Below are 14,394 nucleotides of genomic sequence, written 5' to 3'. Positions count from 1 at the left end.
TCATGGTGTCAATCAGTTTTATTTCTTGCTAATCGCTGCCTCACACGGTTGCAGTACACGAAGAGCCTCACGTCCTGCCAGTGGTCCTCCTCTTCCAGAAAGGCGTTGTACTGCTGTTGCATGCGTTCGTACCGCGATGGGCTCAGCGCAGGTAGGTGCCCCGCCTCTTCCTCGCTGGCCATGTCACCCATGCTAACGCTCCTGGGAATGAAAACACGGCAAATGTTCCGTCTCACTCTGGAAAATACGTTTTTAAAATTACATGCATCCGGTTTTGTTTCAGTGCACACAGTGTTGCTCATTGTGAAGAATGTAATGATGAACAGAATGCAGTGCATGATCAAAAAAAGCAGCAGACGAAACAAAAAAAACAAGTTAGAAACAGAAACGACTGGCAGATAATGATTTTAAAGTCCCTTTTTCTTTATGTTATGCTTCCAAGCAGCCATGAAATAGTAGCCTTAAGTGGCTTTGAACAATATTTCTAAAGGCTTTCTGTGTTTTTTCAGGGAATTTCTCTGGACTTTCTGTTTCTTTCATTAATTTAAATTTTTGCTAATAATTTTTCTTGTTGACAAGCAATTTAAATCTTGCCCATGGATAATAATGCTGGGACATTTTGTATCCATTTCCATTTTGTTCCAATAAACCAACTATTTCATACCTCGTCCGGCTAAAGATGCGTTTTTGACAGATTTTGGGAAACGGTAAGTATTTAAATAGACATTGTTTTCACAAAAGAGGAAAAACAGGCTGAGTTAGTGGGAATATGCACAGTACTGATGTGGGCAGTCTGACTTTTAAGTGTTCATCAGAGAGACAGCCTGGGGAAAGAAACTGTCTCTGTAACAGTTTGTGTCCAGCATGTGTGCGGTCTGCAGAAACGCTAAACGATAAAAAAACAATCAACAGCGCAAAATGTTAAAGAGGAAAAATCACCTTTGCATCATTCAGGTATAAAGGGCTTCTAGACTTGAACCAAAGTTGTTCAGTTAGCACAGTTTTAAGTTCGATCTTTAGGCATTTTAAAATGTTCTTCTTTGTTCTGTGGAAAAATGCCAAGAATAAAATAGTTTGGCAGGCAGAAAATAGTATTTTAGCACCAGCTAGGTCATTTAAAGAGAATTATTAGCTGAAAACTAGACATGTCACTGAAAGATGAAGCTTCTTTTAGACTGTCACGTCTGATTTATTTTTACCTATTTTCTAAAGATATGACTTTCTGATACCGTTCATCATTTGTAAACCTGATGTTGGCCCAGTGCTTCATCTTTTGACTTTCTCTTTTTCACGTTCTCAAACGTGCAGGGACAGAATAGAGAATTAAAGAGCTGTTGAAACGAAGCTAAAACGATTAGCAGAAAATCTGGAAGATTACAACCAAAATATCATGAAACTGGGGCTCATTAACGGCTTTTAAACTGTATTGGCTGCACAACAACTAAAGCTACGGGACTAAATAATGAAACCATTGACTTAAGCAATCAAACATTCATGGTAGAAATGCACGATGAGATGAAGCCGTGATGACGCTCTCAGCATGTTTGCATGTTGCAAAGAGACTCTTTGCTGTTTTTGACCGACATCTTGACATGTGGCATGCAGACCATGCACACGTTATCATGCAGGACCTCGTTCAGATTTTAAAACTTACTCGTTGTCTAAGAGAAAAGCAACCCGTCGGCTCACCCTACAACAGCAGCAGAGGACAGTGGGTGAGAATAATAGCTTTCAAAGAAGCAGTTGAGGAGGTGAAAATGAGAGAAGTTTCAAATATTTTTATTATTAATATGAAGACATTATGAGCGAGACAGAATGAGACGGGCTTTGACGTCAGTGCTGCTGTCCTGCTGGTCAAATCAGAGACATGATGAAAAAAAAGCAAACATTCATCTCACATCATTGGAGGAAGCTCATCCTCCAGCCAAGATGGTTTCTTTTCCAGCTTCTTATCCCCATCCCTGTTTTTCTCCTCCTCTCTTCCAGCCTCCAGCTCGTCCTCCACCTTACACGTCTGAGCCGAGGGAGGACTGGCAGGAGGTTTGGGTGAAGGAGAGGAGGAAGAGGAGGATGGTTCAGTCACATCAGTGACAGCAGCGTTAGGGGCCATCATAGCATCTCCCTTTTCTTGCTTTTCCTTCTCCCGTCTCCCCCTCAGCCCAGGACACCTCAGGCTCGTTGCCGCTTTGAAGGGCGGAGCCTCGTGTTCCGCTGCCATGGTAACAACGCTGCTGAAACAACGACCCAATCACAGAGCCACGATTAACAGGAAATACACCAAAACGGGTAAATCAGAACTGGTTCCCTACAAACCGGCTGCTGATTGCCTCGTTGGGTCAGTTCACTCCGATTTCAAAACATGCTGTGCGTCCTTATTTATCCTCTGAGTGGAGGAGGCTTACTAACTAAATGTTTCTGTTAATTCAGCAGGTAGAGGAAGTATTTATATACTGATTAAAAAAATAACAATGAAAACATTTGGATTAAAATCAAAACAAAATTCAACATTAAAATAAGTCACTGTTATGATTCAAGGATGATAGTTAATTGAACCAAATGCATTCTGCTTTATTGTTTATTCTATCATAATTGTAAAGTCTGTTGATGTTTAAGGTCAAAACCGGCCTAGAAAGGAAACCCTACCAGGACAGCTGGAGTTTATTTTAGGTTCAATTGATTCCAATAACTGATGCCACATGTGAACTGATTGTTGATTTTTAATCAAAATATGCTCCAACAAATTACTAAATAAGTTAAAGGCTTTTTCTGTTATCAAAATAATTAGTTTTTATTTATTTAGGACTCTCTATTTTGAAAGCCATTGTAGTAGAAGTGGCTCAGGACGTTTCTGAAGCCATTTAAAGATTTACTGCGGCCATTACCCCCATTCACCTTTACTTAAATATAGAAAATACTCCAGCACCAGTGCTCGCGTGTTTGCTGCAAACATTTTCCCACTTTTAATAATAAAGTAGATTTCACTGTGCTGAAATATGTTTTGGACTGGATTTCTTTAGAATTTGTTATCTGGTTAGACTGTAATTAATTACATTGAATTTTCCCTGAATTGGATTCCATAACACTGGACTTAAATTAGACCTTCTTTGTAGATTGCCTTGATGTGATATCTGTTGTGTGCATAAAAATAAAATAAACTTAATTCAATATTAGCTTGTATTCAAATTGGTTTAGAGTAAGGATTTCTTTTTTTACATAAATACAAATACCAATTATTTGTATAAAATGTATTGTGCAGTTAAATAATCAGACGTTAAACAGTATTGTAATTTGAGTGAACTTATCCTTCAAGGAAGAGCAGCCTTTTCATTCTGATTCAGTTCTGATTTAATCTGAATCTATAAAACCCAACAGTTTCATTTTCAGCTGAAACTCCAGAACCAGAGTCATGCCAACCAAAGCCAGTTAGTGATGGTAAAACTAAAGAACATAACAATGTTAGCCCTACCAAAGCCTGAGGTGAGCCATTCATGTAAGGAAAACGGCTGATAGGACCAGTTAATCCAGCTAATCCAAGACAACAAGCCATTTAGCGCAGATAAATCCCCGGCAGCCATCCAAACAGATTCAAACAGTCCTGCAGAAAACCAAAACAAGTCAATTCATTCAGGATCAACTTTAAACAGCCAGGACACCAGCTCATGTTAGCCTTTCCATGCACATAAAGCTAATATGATCCAAACCAGTTGTGTAAACTATTCTAGTGTTAATTTCAGCAGATTTCCCACACCATGCCTTCGTTCCGGCACAGTAAATACCTTTCTCTGTCTATGCTTTCTGGGCGTTTAGAGCTGCTGCATGGATGTTTCACTGCAGACGCTGGGCTGATGTTGGACCTGACTGATGCAGGGGCCGGGAGGAACTGATTGAACTGGTTTCTCTTGACCGCACTTGCTTTCTGTAACAATCTGGTCCTCCGAGCCATCATGTCGTCCTTCTCTAGGTCAGGAACACGATCGTTTTTATCGTGCTCGTCTTCCTCCTTGTCGAGTTCACCTTCGGCTTGAGACGTTGCTCTGATCACTGCAGGCTCTAGTGGGCGTGGAGGTGTTTCTTCAGGAACCCTGGGACGCTGGTTCTCCACTCTAAGGCAGAACAGTCTGTAAATTAAATAACTAAAATACCAATCACGACGAAGCAAGCAACCCCAAACGTGTTAGTGGCCTCTGCACCCTGCTAAGCCCACCTGGAGTTGGGCTCCTTGCGCTTTTCCGCCTGCACTTCCGTTTTGTTCAAAGCCGCAGCATCAGCAGCGGCGACTCCTCGGCTGCACCGCTTAGAGCCAGGCAGGGGCAAGAAACGGCTGGAAGCAGCTGCAGCGGTTGTTTGTTTTTGGAAAGTGCCTGTCCTCCTTGCCATCATGTCATCCTTCTGAAGATCAGGGATCCTCTCCTCCTCTTCCTCTTCCTCGTCGTCGTCTTCTTCTTCCGCTCTCTGCTCGTACTGAGCGAAGCGAGCGTCTATCTCGGCGGCCGTGGGGGCGGACTTGTTGGCCCAGGGTTGGAAGTCCGCAGCTTGACTGGGTGCAGATCCATCAATGAGGGCGCTAAAGTACAGCATGAAGGACAAAGCCACAGCGACAGAAGTGGGTGACCGACACCCACAAACTGTTGCAATGATCGGTGTAACATTTAAACATGCAGAGAAACAGGTTAAGAGGAGAAAACAACAGGTTATGCTTCTCCAAGTGCTGTGAAAAATTATTTTATACCGCAAAGGCAGAAATACACAAGCCCAAGAAATAATTCCTTTCATACAGCTGTGACTCAAATAGAGGTGGAAGGGATTAAAATTATGTTTCAAGGTAATAAAAGCAGTGCCTTGCTGAAATATTCATGCATTCGGCAGCAAAGCGTTGGTTAGAGACTGGGAGATAATTAAACAATTTGAATAAGGTGTTTGAAGAAAGGATGAATCTAAAACATGCAGGACATCGACCTCCGAGGAGCAAACGGATGCAGGAAGGAACCACAGCTCTATGCAAAGGTTGTTATACCTCTTGAACTTTGACAACCACAACTTTCAATGTATTTTATGTGACAGACCAACAAAATAACCAAAATAGAGCGAAAATGTGAAGTGGAAGCCACATGATACATGGTCTTCAATATTTTAACATGTTTTCTTTAAAATCTAAAAAGTGTGCCGTGCATTTCGTGCTGTATTCATAACCAATGCTGCACATAAAACATGTTGGTGGCAGCATCATGCTGTGGGGATGTTTTTTTTTCTGCAGAAAAGGAAAGCTGGTCTTAGAGGTGATGGGAGACGATGGATGGAGCTAAACACAGGCCAATACTGGAAGAGCAGCCTGTTGCTGCAACATAGTTGAGACGGTGGCGTTCTTCCAGCAGGACAACAACCCAAAATTGCAGGAAGAGCTCCAATAAAATGGTTACAATTACATCATATTTGCGTGTCCAATTGAAGATTTGATACATGCTTTGAGCACAGAAGCTCTCCATCCAATGAGACTCAGGTTCAGCTGTTTCTGCAAAGAAGAATACGGTAAATTTCCTGTCTATAGTTGGTCAAAAGCAGCTGAAGGTGCTTCTACACAGCATTGAGTCAGGGGGGCTGAAAACAAATGCACTCTGTGTCCAACATGTAAAATGCTAACCACTGAATGTTCTGGGTGTAACCAGATAAATTATTAAAACGTTTAAGGGGTATTAAAAGGTTAGCAAGGCACTGAAGATTAGCGCGCTTAAAGGCTCTAACATAGGAAGCAGATGAAACACACAACTTCAGATTTCTTGGCTTATTTTTACAAAACAAGCGAGTAAATTGATATTCTCCACCTTAATGTGAATATTCAAGTGTTTTTTTTTCCTAAATCTTTAAAGTTTCTTTTCAACATTAATTATTTGTGAACGTGCCGTCACCGATTTATCTGGAGCAGGCTAATTTCACCAGGCCCATCAGACCGATTCATTGGGCTCTTCTTGTAATTCTGCATGCATGCGTGCATCTTTGTTTTCTATTGAAACTATGAGCAAATCGATGCTATGCAAAGCATTAGAGAAGTGCTTTCGAGCTACACAACGGGGGTGAAGGGAAACTGGCCATTAGGACCTTGAAACATTATGAAACGGTTGCAACAAGCAGTTTATTTGTTTAAGTTGATAAGCAAAACAACAGAAAAGGGCCCACTATCGCTCAGAGCAGCGCAGGCTTACGCGGGCGACTTTGGACTGGAGCCACCGCTAGCTCGTCTTGTGTTTGGCCTCGTTCATACCTGCCTTCCCGCTCTGAAAGCTGGGAGCCCAGGCCAATGGTAGGCATGGCTACTGTTGCCTTGGCAAGGAGTCGTCTAAGCAACTCCGTCTCCTCCCCTCCTCCCGACACGACTGCGTCTGTCGGCCGCTCGATCTCAGTGACGCCCCCAAAGGTCACAACTCTGCTGTGACCTCGTGCAGCCTTTGCTGATCCGCTGACAGGGCTCCCATAAGTTTTCTGCAGACAAGCCTGACACACGGGGGCTGGCCTATCCTCGCTGTAAACGCAGCCTCGCAGATTAGGACAAGGAGTCACACAGACGCACAGCAAGCAGACAAGCGGGGGAGAAAGGAACAGGGTGGAAGAGACATAAAAGAAGATCAGACTGTGAAGACAAAAGGTCGATGAGGTTGATACGTTTTGTTAGACAGGAAGTAGTGGAGGACAAAGCATGGGGTTGTCTGTTTGGATCACTTCAGCACACCAGAACACACTTAGCATTTAATCTCCTATACTGTAGGTAGCCACATTTTCCTCCTCACTGCGGCTCCGTCGGAGCACAAAAAACTCTTTATCCTGTTCCTCATGTCGCAATGAGATCAGCACGGAGACAAAAACAAAGCCGGAGCAGAGCTCGCAGCCAACAGTCGCCCATTTTTTTGGTCGAACACACACACACACATCAGGTCCCATACAGACTAGCCAATTCCCCGCTCCTTTTTAAATGCCAGCCGAGCAAGAATAAAGAGAACTGAAAGCTCCAATGATAAAGATAATCAACAGTGAGGCGAGAAGAAAACAGAGAACCGTGGAGGTTCAGCGCTTTCAGAACTATTCAGAACTTTAATGCTTAATTAATGTCACGTTCAAACTTCTAATATTTGTTTTCTGTCAGTGACTGCAAACTACATGTGTTGATGTGTAGTCTTTGAGCAAGACATGACAGACACTATCTTGGGATTAATCATTTCCAACAACTGGTTCAGATGAACTCATATAGCCCCCTCCACATTTATTGGTAAAGATGTACTCAAAGCCCTTTATTTCAGTAACATTATCTCACTTTGAAAATGTAGGAAAACAAATCCTGGCTTTAATTTAAGTTTATGCATTCAGGGATTTAAAAATCCTACAAAATCCCTGGTGTTTGAACTATTGGCACCACTTTGTAGAACCCTCTTTTATTCCTACAGGACAGCAATTAGTTTTCTCCTGTAACATTTCACAAACCTGGAGCACCCAGAGATCTTACATTATTCCTTAGACATCTCCAAACCATCTACTGTCCTGATCTGCTTCTCTTCAGCTAACTCCACAGGTTTGTGACCGCAGCATGATCACAGAAATGCTTGATTTTTGTGTCTGGTGAACCATTGCTGGGATGTTTGGACTGTTTTGAATTATTTTCCTGCTGACCAACTCAGTGATGAAGCATTTTCAGTTTTCTGGGAAAACAAACTACATTTTTATTTCAAACGTTGTGATATTTCAGAAACGTCATGATCCAATGGACTCTAACAAGCGTCTCAGAGCTTTTTGGGGGAGAATTGAACTCATAGTTTCAAAGTCACACAGCTAAACATCCCACTCCTTCAATAAAGAAAGGTCAGCACAAAATTAATTTTTCCTAAAATATTTAAAAGAGACAGAGATTAGGTTTCTGAAATAAAGATGGGTTCATTTTAAGGCTTTAATACTTCTTGTTTTTTACCAGGGTGCCAAATGTGGAGGGTCTGTAAGTTGTTGACAAATTTTCTAAACCAGATTCAAGTTTAAAGGTGAGAAATTTTAATATTAACACTAATGGAGCGTTCATTTTATATTCCTTCTTATGTAGCATTAGCTATATCTAAAGGTAATTTACAACACACACACACACACTTATGGACACAGTCATGTGAAAAAAAGGACCCCCTACCACAGTCTCTTTCTACTGGTAATGTAGAATTTTATATCACTTTAACAACGCTGCAAAATGTAATTAATATTAACTGCTGGCCCAGACATGCTAAAAGCAGTCTCCAAAAAACCCTAAAACCTCATCATGGGATCTGCAGAAGGTTATTGTTCCTGCTGACACCTCTGGAGCGGAGCACTAAACCTGAATTATCTGGACACTAAATCAAAGGAAATATTTAGTAAAAGCCAAATACGACATTCCAGGAAATTAACCTGGTACTTGCTGGTGGACGTGTCATTGTTAGGGGATGCTTTGCTACAGCAGAACACGGCCAGCTCACCATCATATAAATTAGCCTGAATTCTGCCGCATATCACAAGGAGTCGGAGAAAAATGCGAGATCGTCTGAAAAATAAATTAAAGACGAACCAGAACTGAACAGACCCAAAACATACAAGTAAATCCGCAACAGAGCTGCTTAGAAAAAATAAATGAAAAGTCCTGAGCTGAGTCCAAGCCCAGACCTTGATCTCCTCGAAATGCTGTTGAGGGACTGAAACGGGGCGTAACGGCAAGAAACCCCTCAAACATCTGACAGCTGAAAGTGAGGAATGGGGGAGACCTTCCTCAGACTGATGTTACGGACCAGTAGATGGCTACGAGAAGCGTCTTAGTTCAGCTAAAAGGGCTAAGACTAGCTGCTAGGGAGGCAGGGCGTCCAACGGTTGTTTTAAACATGTTTTTGTTGAGCTTAATGACTAAAACAGAGGACATTAACGGTGATTACCTCCAATTAAATCACTGTCTTTTCCTGAGATTAACCAACAAAAATAAGTGTTTTTAAAAAAAATACAATATTTAATGGGGTGTCCTAGTTTTTTCACCTGACAGTACATCCCACAAATGAAAAGCGTTGTACTCAGTGAGTGTGTTTGGCACCTTGGTTCAGCCATCCTGAGTCTCTCCCACTTCTGCATATCGGCTTGACTCATGGAGGATGAAGCAAAGCTTATTGGTCCATCCCGCTGGGGGAGGGGCCTACTTTGGCCCCGCCTATTAGCGAGGTCATCCTTCTGCTTATTGGGCAACAACTTATCTTTTCCCTCTTCTCCCACATCCCCCTCTTCCTTCAGGACGGGGGAGTCTTTACGAGTTATGATGTCAGGGGCTGCTTCCTTCTCACTGTCCAATCACCAGCCAGAGGCGATAAGTAGGACACGTTATCCGTCAGAGTGGAGCAAACGTTACCCGGCGGGATAGCAACACCCACAGAGAAATGGAAAAGGAGAAATGTATTAACGGGTCGGAGAAAATGGGATATAAACACGAGACCTCAGCTGACCTGATCTCCTTCTCCTGCAGGGTTTGCTGTGAAGCCCGTCTGATGCCCTCCCAGCGCTCCCTGTCCTTGTTGGTGCACGCCGGAGGAGGGACGAACTGATGGACCCTGGAGTTAACCGGGCTCCGGTGAACTCGTCGGGATGCCAGGTCGTCTCTGCGAACATCGGGAACTTTCCGCTTTTCCGCTTCCTGTTCCCCGTCAGAGGAGGAATCGCACGCCGAGTTGCGGGAGCTCAAAAATTCATTTTCAGAGCGGAGGATAATGTTCGGAGACGGAGACCTCGCTTCCTTCTCCTCAATTATAGGAGCGCTGGGATTTTAGAGGGGATGGTGGTCATTTTTTCAGAGAAGAAAACGAAACCTTTGAACCATTTGTCAATCAGAAGCAGGAACATGCGGGTTACTTTGGACAGTCTCGTTGGTTAGTTTTCCTTTGAGATGCAGCATTTGATCATTGAGATGCCCCTCGGTAAGCATTAAATATGACACTGTAACACAAACACCAAACCAGCTCTTCTGACAATATCTTTCTCACAACACCAGCAATATCAAAGCCATGGTTTCTCTTGGCAGTGACACAAACTCCATCATGAAGAAGAAACAAAGCAACTGGAATTGTTTTCCGTAGTTGAAGACATTTCGTTTCCTCTCCAGGAAGCTTTCTCAATTCAAAGAGTCTGGAGTAATGATGAGTACCAAGCTTTATACTGCTGCCTAACAAAGCCCTTGTAATGGCTTAGACATTACAAGGCAGTAGTATAAAGCTTGGTACTCATCATTACTCCAGACTCTTTGAATTGAGAAAGCTTCCTGGAGAGGAAACGAAACGTCTTCAACTACGGAAAACAAGTCCAGTTGCTTTGTTTTTTACTTTTTTTCGGAATGACCATGACCTGGATGACTGAGAACCTTCACCAGCATCATGAAGAAGCTACACACAGCCACAACCTCAGTTTAAACCGAGCCCATTCCAAAAAACCTGACAACACAACTTGTTAGTGAGTTCAATAAAAAAAACACACACACACGTCAGCCGCAGCTCTCATGCCCTCCAACCCTGACCTGTTGTAGCGAACTGCAGCAGGAAGAACTTTAATTCCTGCCTTCTTCAACTTCTCCAGCCTCCTCTGCTCCAACACCTCCAAGTCCGCTCCCAGTTTTAGCTTTTCAGCTTCGTTTTCAGGTGCCCAAGTCACCGTCTTGGGGGGTTTGTGGTGCAATCCATTTCTTTTGCTTTGTTCTGGGGTGGTTTGAAGGTGACTGAAGAATGGTGCGTCATAACGCCAGGGACAGATTAGGGTCGAAGACCAAACACTCGTGGGTTTTTACCTCTTTTAGCTCTCTGTAGCTTTTGTTTTTCTTTAAGATAAATTACCTCCGCTGCTCTCCTTCTTCTGTGTGTTGTTTTCGTCGCGGGGCCGGGATGTAGCAGCTGGCATTGGTTCGGTTGGGAAGAAACTGGTTAAAGGGGACCGGGCATCGGGATTCGCTGCTGGCTGTTCTTCTGGCCAACATGTCATCTTTCCGCACATCTGGTTTCCTGCCTGAAGCGTCAGCCTCCGAGTCGCTGCCTCGACCTGGTCATCAAAGAAAATGAGAAAGTCAGATATTATTAATAATACATTTTACTAATAACTGAAAATACCTAAAAAATAAATTACGTTGTAACATGATGTCTGTAAGACTGATAAGGAAAGAAATGCGTAATAAAGCTACAATATATTTTCACTCGACTATGATAACAAATGCAGTCAAAGTTAGTCAAGTAAGTTTATTCATGAAGTGCTTGGTCTTGTAGTGTTTTGCCACCATTGCTTTTCACTCTGTACAACTCAAACTGTCAGCATAGGTCAGAGCACCACCATCTGCAGAAGTACTCAGAGGAATTTTAGTCTGTGAGGCAGAGTTTTAAGACTAGGCTTAAAACTTTCCTCTTTGACAAAGCTTATAGCTAGAGTGGCTCATGTTACCCTGAGCTATCTCTATAGTTATGCTGCTATAGGCTTAGGCTGCTGGAGGACATCAGGGTCTATTTCTCTCACTCTGCTGAGTTCTCCTACTGTTCTCCAATTTGCATTGTTAGTTGTTATTTGAGCTTTTAACTTTTTGGTCTCTGTCATTTTTCTCTTCATAGAAGGTACACCTGGTCTGGTGTTCTGTTAGCTGTAAAATCATCCAGGGAAGACAGATCATCCTCTATTACCATCTAACATAGAATATATTCCTGGGTCAATGTGAGCTTCTGTGCTTTCTGTGTCTCTACTCTGTCTTCTCTAAGCCCCAGTGGGTCGAGACAGATGAGCGTTCACACTGAGCCTGGTTCTGGTTCTGCTGGAGGTTTCCTCCCCTGTTAAAGGGGAGTTTTCCTCTTCACTGTCGCTTCATGCATGCTCAGTATGAGGGATTGCTGCAAAGCCATCAACAATGCAGACGACTGTCCACTGTGGCTCTACGCTCTTTCAGGAGGAGTGAATGCTGCTTGGAGAGACTTGATGCAACCTGCTGGGTTTCCTTAGAGAGGAAACTTTCTGACCAACCTGTATAATCTGATTTAATTTGACATTGTAAAGAGCCTTGAGATGACAAGTGTTGTTAATTGGTGCTATATCAATACAATTGTATTGAAATGAATTGCATCTGCTGCTGTGGGATGTAGAGATGAACAAGAAGCTAAGTATAAATATTATTTCCATAATTAGAAATGAATACGTCAATGTTCACCATGACAACAGACTGGACAGGGGACGGAACAATGGACATAAAAGAACAGATTTCTTCAAGAAGCTTGGATCCTTCAGTGTTTCCAGCAGGCTGACACAGATCTGCTGCAGTTACTTTTACCCTTTAGTCACTGAGCTGGAGAAGTGCTGCCTCACCACCTGTGGACACACCTATGTCCTGCCTGACGTTCCCAACTACCATTACCAGGGAGAAAATATATATTCACAAAATATATAAATGGCTCCTACATCTTCCTTCAGTTTGTTAGTGAAAGTATTAGCTCCTTTTCAGTGATCTGTTGGGGTTGTTGACTTGAGGACCAAGTTTGAAAAGAAGGCTGGCTCTGTTCTGGAGTCACTTCATAATGCCCTGATGCATCTCAATAATCCAGGTAGAAAAATACAAAGAATTTTGTTAGGTCCGGTGGAACAGTTAGAAATTGCCGTGTTATCGCCAACCCACCCACACAGACCGCTACTTGCGGTTTGACTCCTAACACCCACTAGGAGTCATCAGGACTCTGAATCACAGAGCAGACAACGTCCCCGCAAACTTAGAAACTGGAGAGAAGGTGAAATCACACGCAACACAGGCCCTAGAGCAGGGATCAACCTTTTTGAAACGGAGAGCTACACCAGTACTGACCTTTGAACTAGAAGAGTCAGAGCCTTAAGTTTATGTTAAAGTAAGTTTATGTTGTCATATATATTGTTGTTTTTAAATCCATATAAATGCAAGTGTAAACAGGAAGAGTAACTGAATAAAAAAAAGTTTTAGAAGCAGCTCACTGGTGGATTGTGCTGTTTGTAGAACAGGCTCGTGGGCACCACATGTGTTCCCCAGGGGCCCACAGGCACCATATTGGTGACCCCTACCCTAAAGCAATGTGGTTATCCCAACTGGGCTTTCCTCAAAGCAGAAAAGAAACCCAAACAGGACTCCGGTCAGCCATTGGATGTAAAAGAGAACCCAGAAGTTCTAAACATGGCGTCCCAGTGGTTTTCAAACCCTAAAACACATTTTTGGCAAAGACTGGTTCACACCAAAGATCCGGTCCTCCAGCACAAACAGAGCAACGTTGTTAAAGGATAACTCACCCCCAAATAAACTTTGTTTGCTGATAACATGGATGTCTTATAGCACTGTCTACATATTCTGGTCATCATCTTCAATAAATTATTGCATACGTGTTGAAATATTGCTTTTGTGTCTAAAACAGCCAGTCTGGCTCCCTCCTAAGACTAAAATGTAATGTCTCGCATTAAATTTGAATCAGTATTGCTATTGGTTTAAAAGTATTTGTGATGTCACCAAGAGAAACTGATGTCAGTAGCTCTGCCGCTGTGGGATATAAAAGCATCTCAATCTTGAGCCTCCCTGGCGAATTGGAGTTTGAATGGTGATTTTTTTTCACTCCTATCGATTTCCAGGTTAGCGATTTATTAGCTTAGCATTCATTCATTATTTAGCATTTATTTAGCTTTTGCTAGTAGCCCAGCCGTCACCCCAGAGAACAATCCTCACTCACAGAAAGACAGACAGTACCTGTGCTGTTGTTACAGTTATACCAGACAGCAAAGTTAGAAGCACAGCGGTCACCAAGCTTTTACTCTTTTAGAGTAAATGTTACATTTCTTTTCTTCATCAGTATAAGTCAAGTCAAGTTTATTTGTAGCACATTTCAGCAACAAGGAGGTTAAAAGTACTTTACATCATGAACACATCAAACACATTGAAACTGTCACTGGTTGTGAGACAAGTAACAAACATTAAATTGTATCAGGTAAAAACATCAAATCTGTTGGTCAGTGTTCCTGTTATTACGGCTGAAAGCATCTCTAAACAGGCGGGGTTTTTAGTCTTGATTTAAAGGAACTCAGTGTTTAGGCTGATTTGCAGTTTTCTGGAAATTTGTTCCAGATTTGTGGAGCATAGGAACTAAATGCTGCTTCTCCATGTTTGGTTCTGGGTATGCAGAGTAGACCAGAACCAGAAGATCTGAATGGTCAGGAGGGTTGATGCAGCAACAACAGGTCTTTAATGTGTTTAGGTGCCAAGCTGTTCAGTGACTTATAAACTAGCAGAAGTATTTTAAAGTCTATTCTCTGAGATACAGGGAGTCACTGTCAGGACTTTAGAACCGGGTCAATGTTCTATCTTCCTGGTTTTAGTGAGAATACGAGCAGCAGCGTTCT

The 14,394-nt window shown here is 42.5% G+C and overlaps 1 protein-coding gene across 7 annotated transcripts in view; it reads right to left on the bottom strand.

Moving 5' to 3' along the window:
- The window catches only part of LOC105931337 (LIM and calponin homology domains-containing protein 1), a 47,923-nt gene that overhangs the window by 16,269 nt on the left and 17,260 nt on the right, over positions 1-14,394 (bottom strand). For 3 of the 7 annotated variants that reach the window (XM_036137508.1, XM_036137512.1, XM_036137511.1), the window contains exons 9-18: positions 10,854-11,055; positions 10,541-10,738; positions 9,480-9,788; positions 9,077-9,319; positions 6,257-6,514; positions 4,205-4,564; positions 3,777-4,118; positions 1,899-2,231; positions 1,655-1,690; positions 72-201 (exon numbers count right to left, since the gene is read on the bottom strand). In XM_036137508.1, the coding sequence (XP_035993401.1) occupies positions 72-201; positions 1,655-1,690; positions 1,899-2,231; positions 3,777-4,118; positions 4,205-4,564; positions 6,257-6,514; positions 9,077-9,319; positions 9,480-9,788; positions 10,541-10,738; positions 10,854-11,055 (2,411 nt within the window). The remainder of the gene's footprint in view (positions 1-71; positions 202-1,654; positions 1,691-1,898; positions 2,232-3,776; positions 4,119-4,204; positions 4,565-6,256; positions 6,515-9,076; positions 9,320-9,479; positions 9,789-10,540; positions 10,739-10,853; positions 11,056-14,394) is intronic. The other 4 variants (XM_036137509.1, XM_036137510.1, XM_036137513.1 and 1 more) reach the window with 4 other exon arrangements.

The sequence above is a fragment of the Fundulus heteroclitus genome, chromosome 5 (assembly GCF_011125445.2).
Source record: "Fundulus heteroclitus isolate FHET01 chromosome 5, MU-UCD_Fhet_4.1, whole genome shotgun sequence".
Taxonomy (NCBI): Eukaryota; Metazoa; Chordata; class Actinopteri; order Cyprinodontiformes; family Fundulidae; genus Fundulus; species Fundulus heteroclitus.
The sequence above is the reverse complement of the archived record's forward strand: the minus strand, read 5'-3'. Positions and strand labels throughout refer to the sequence as shown.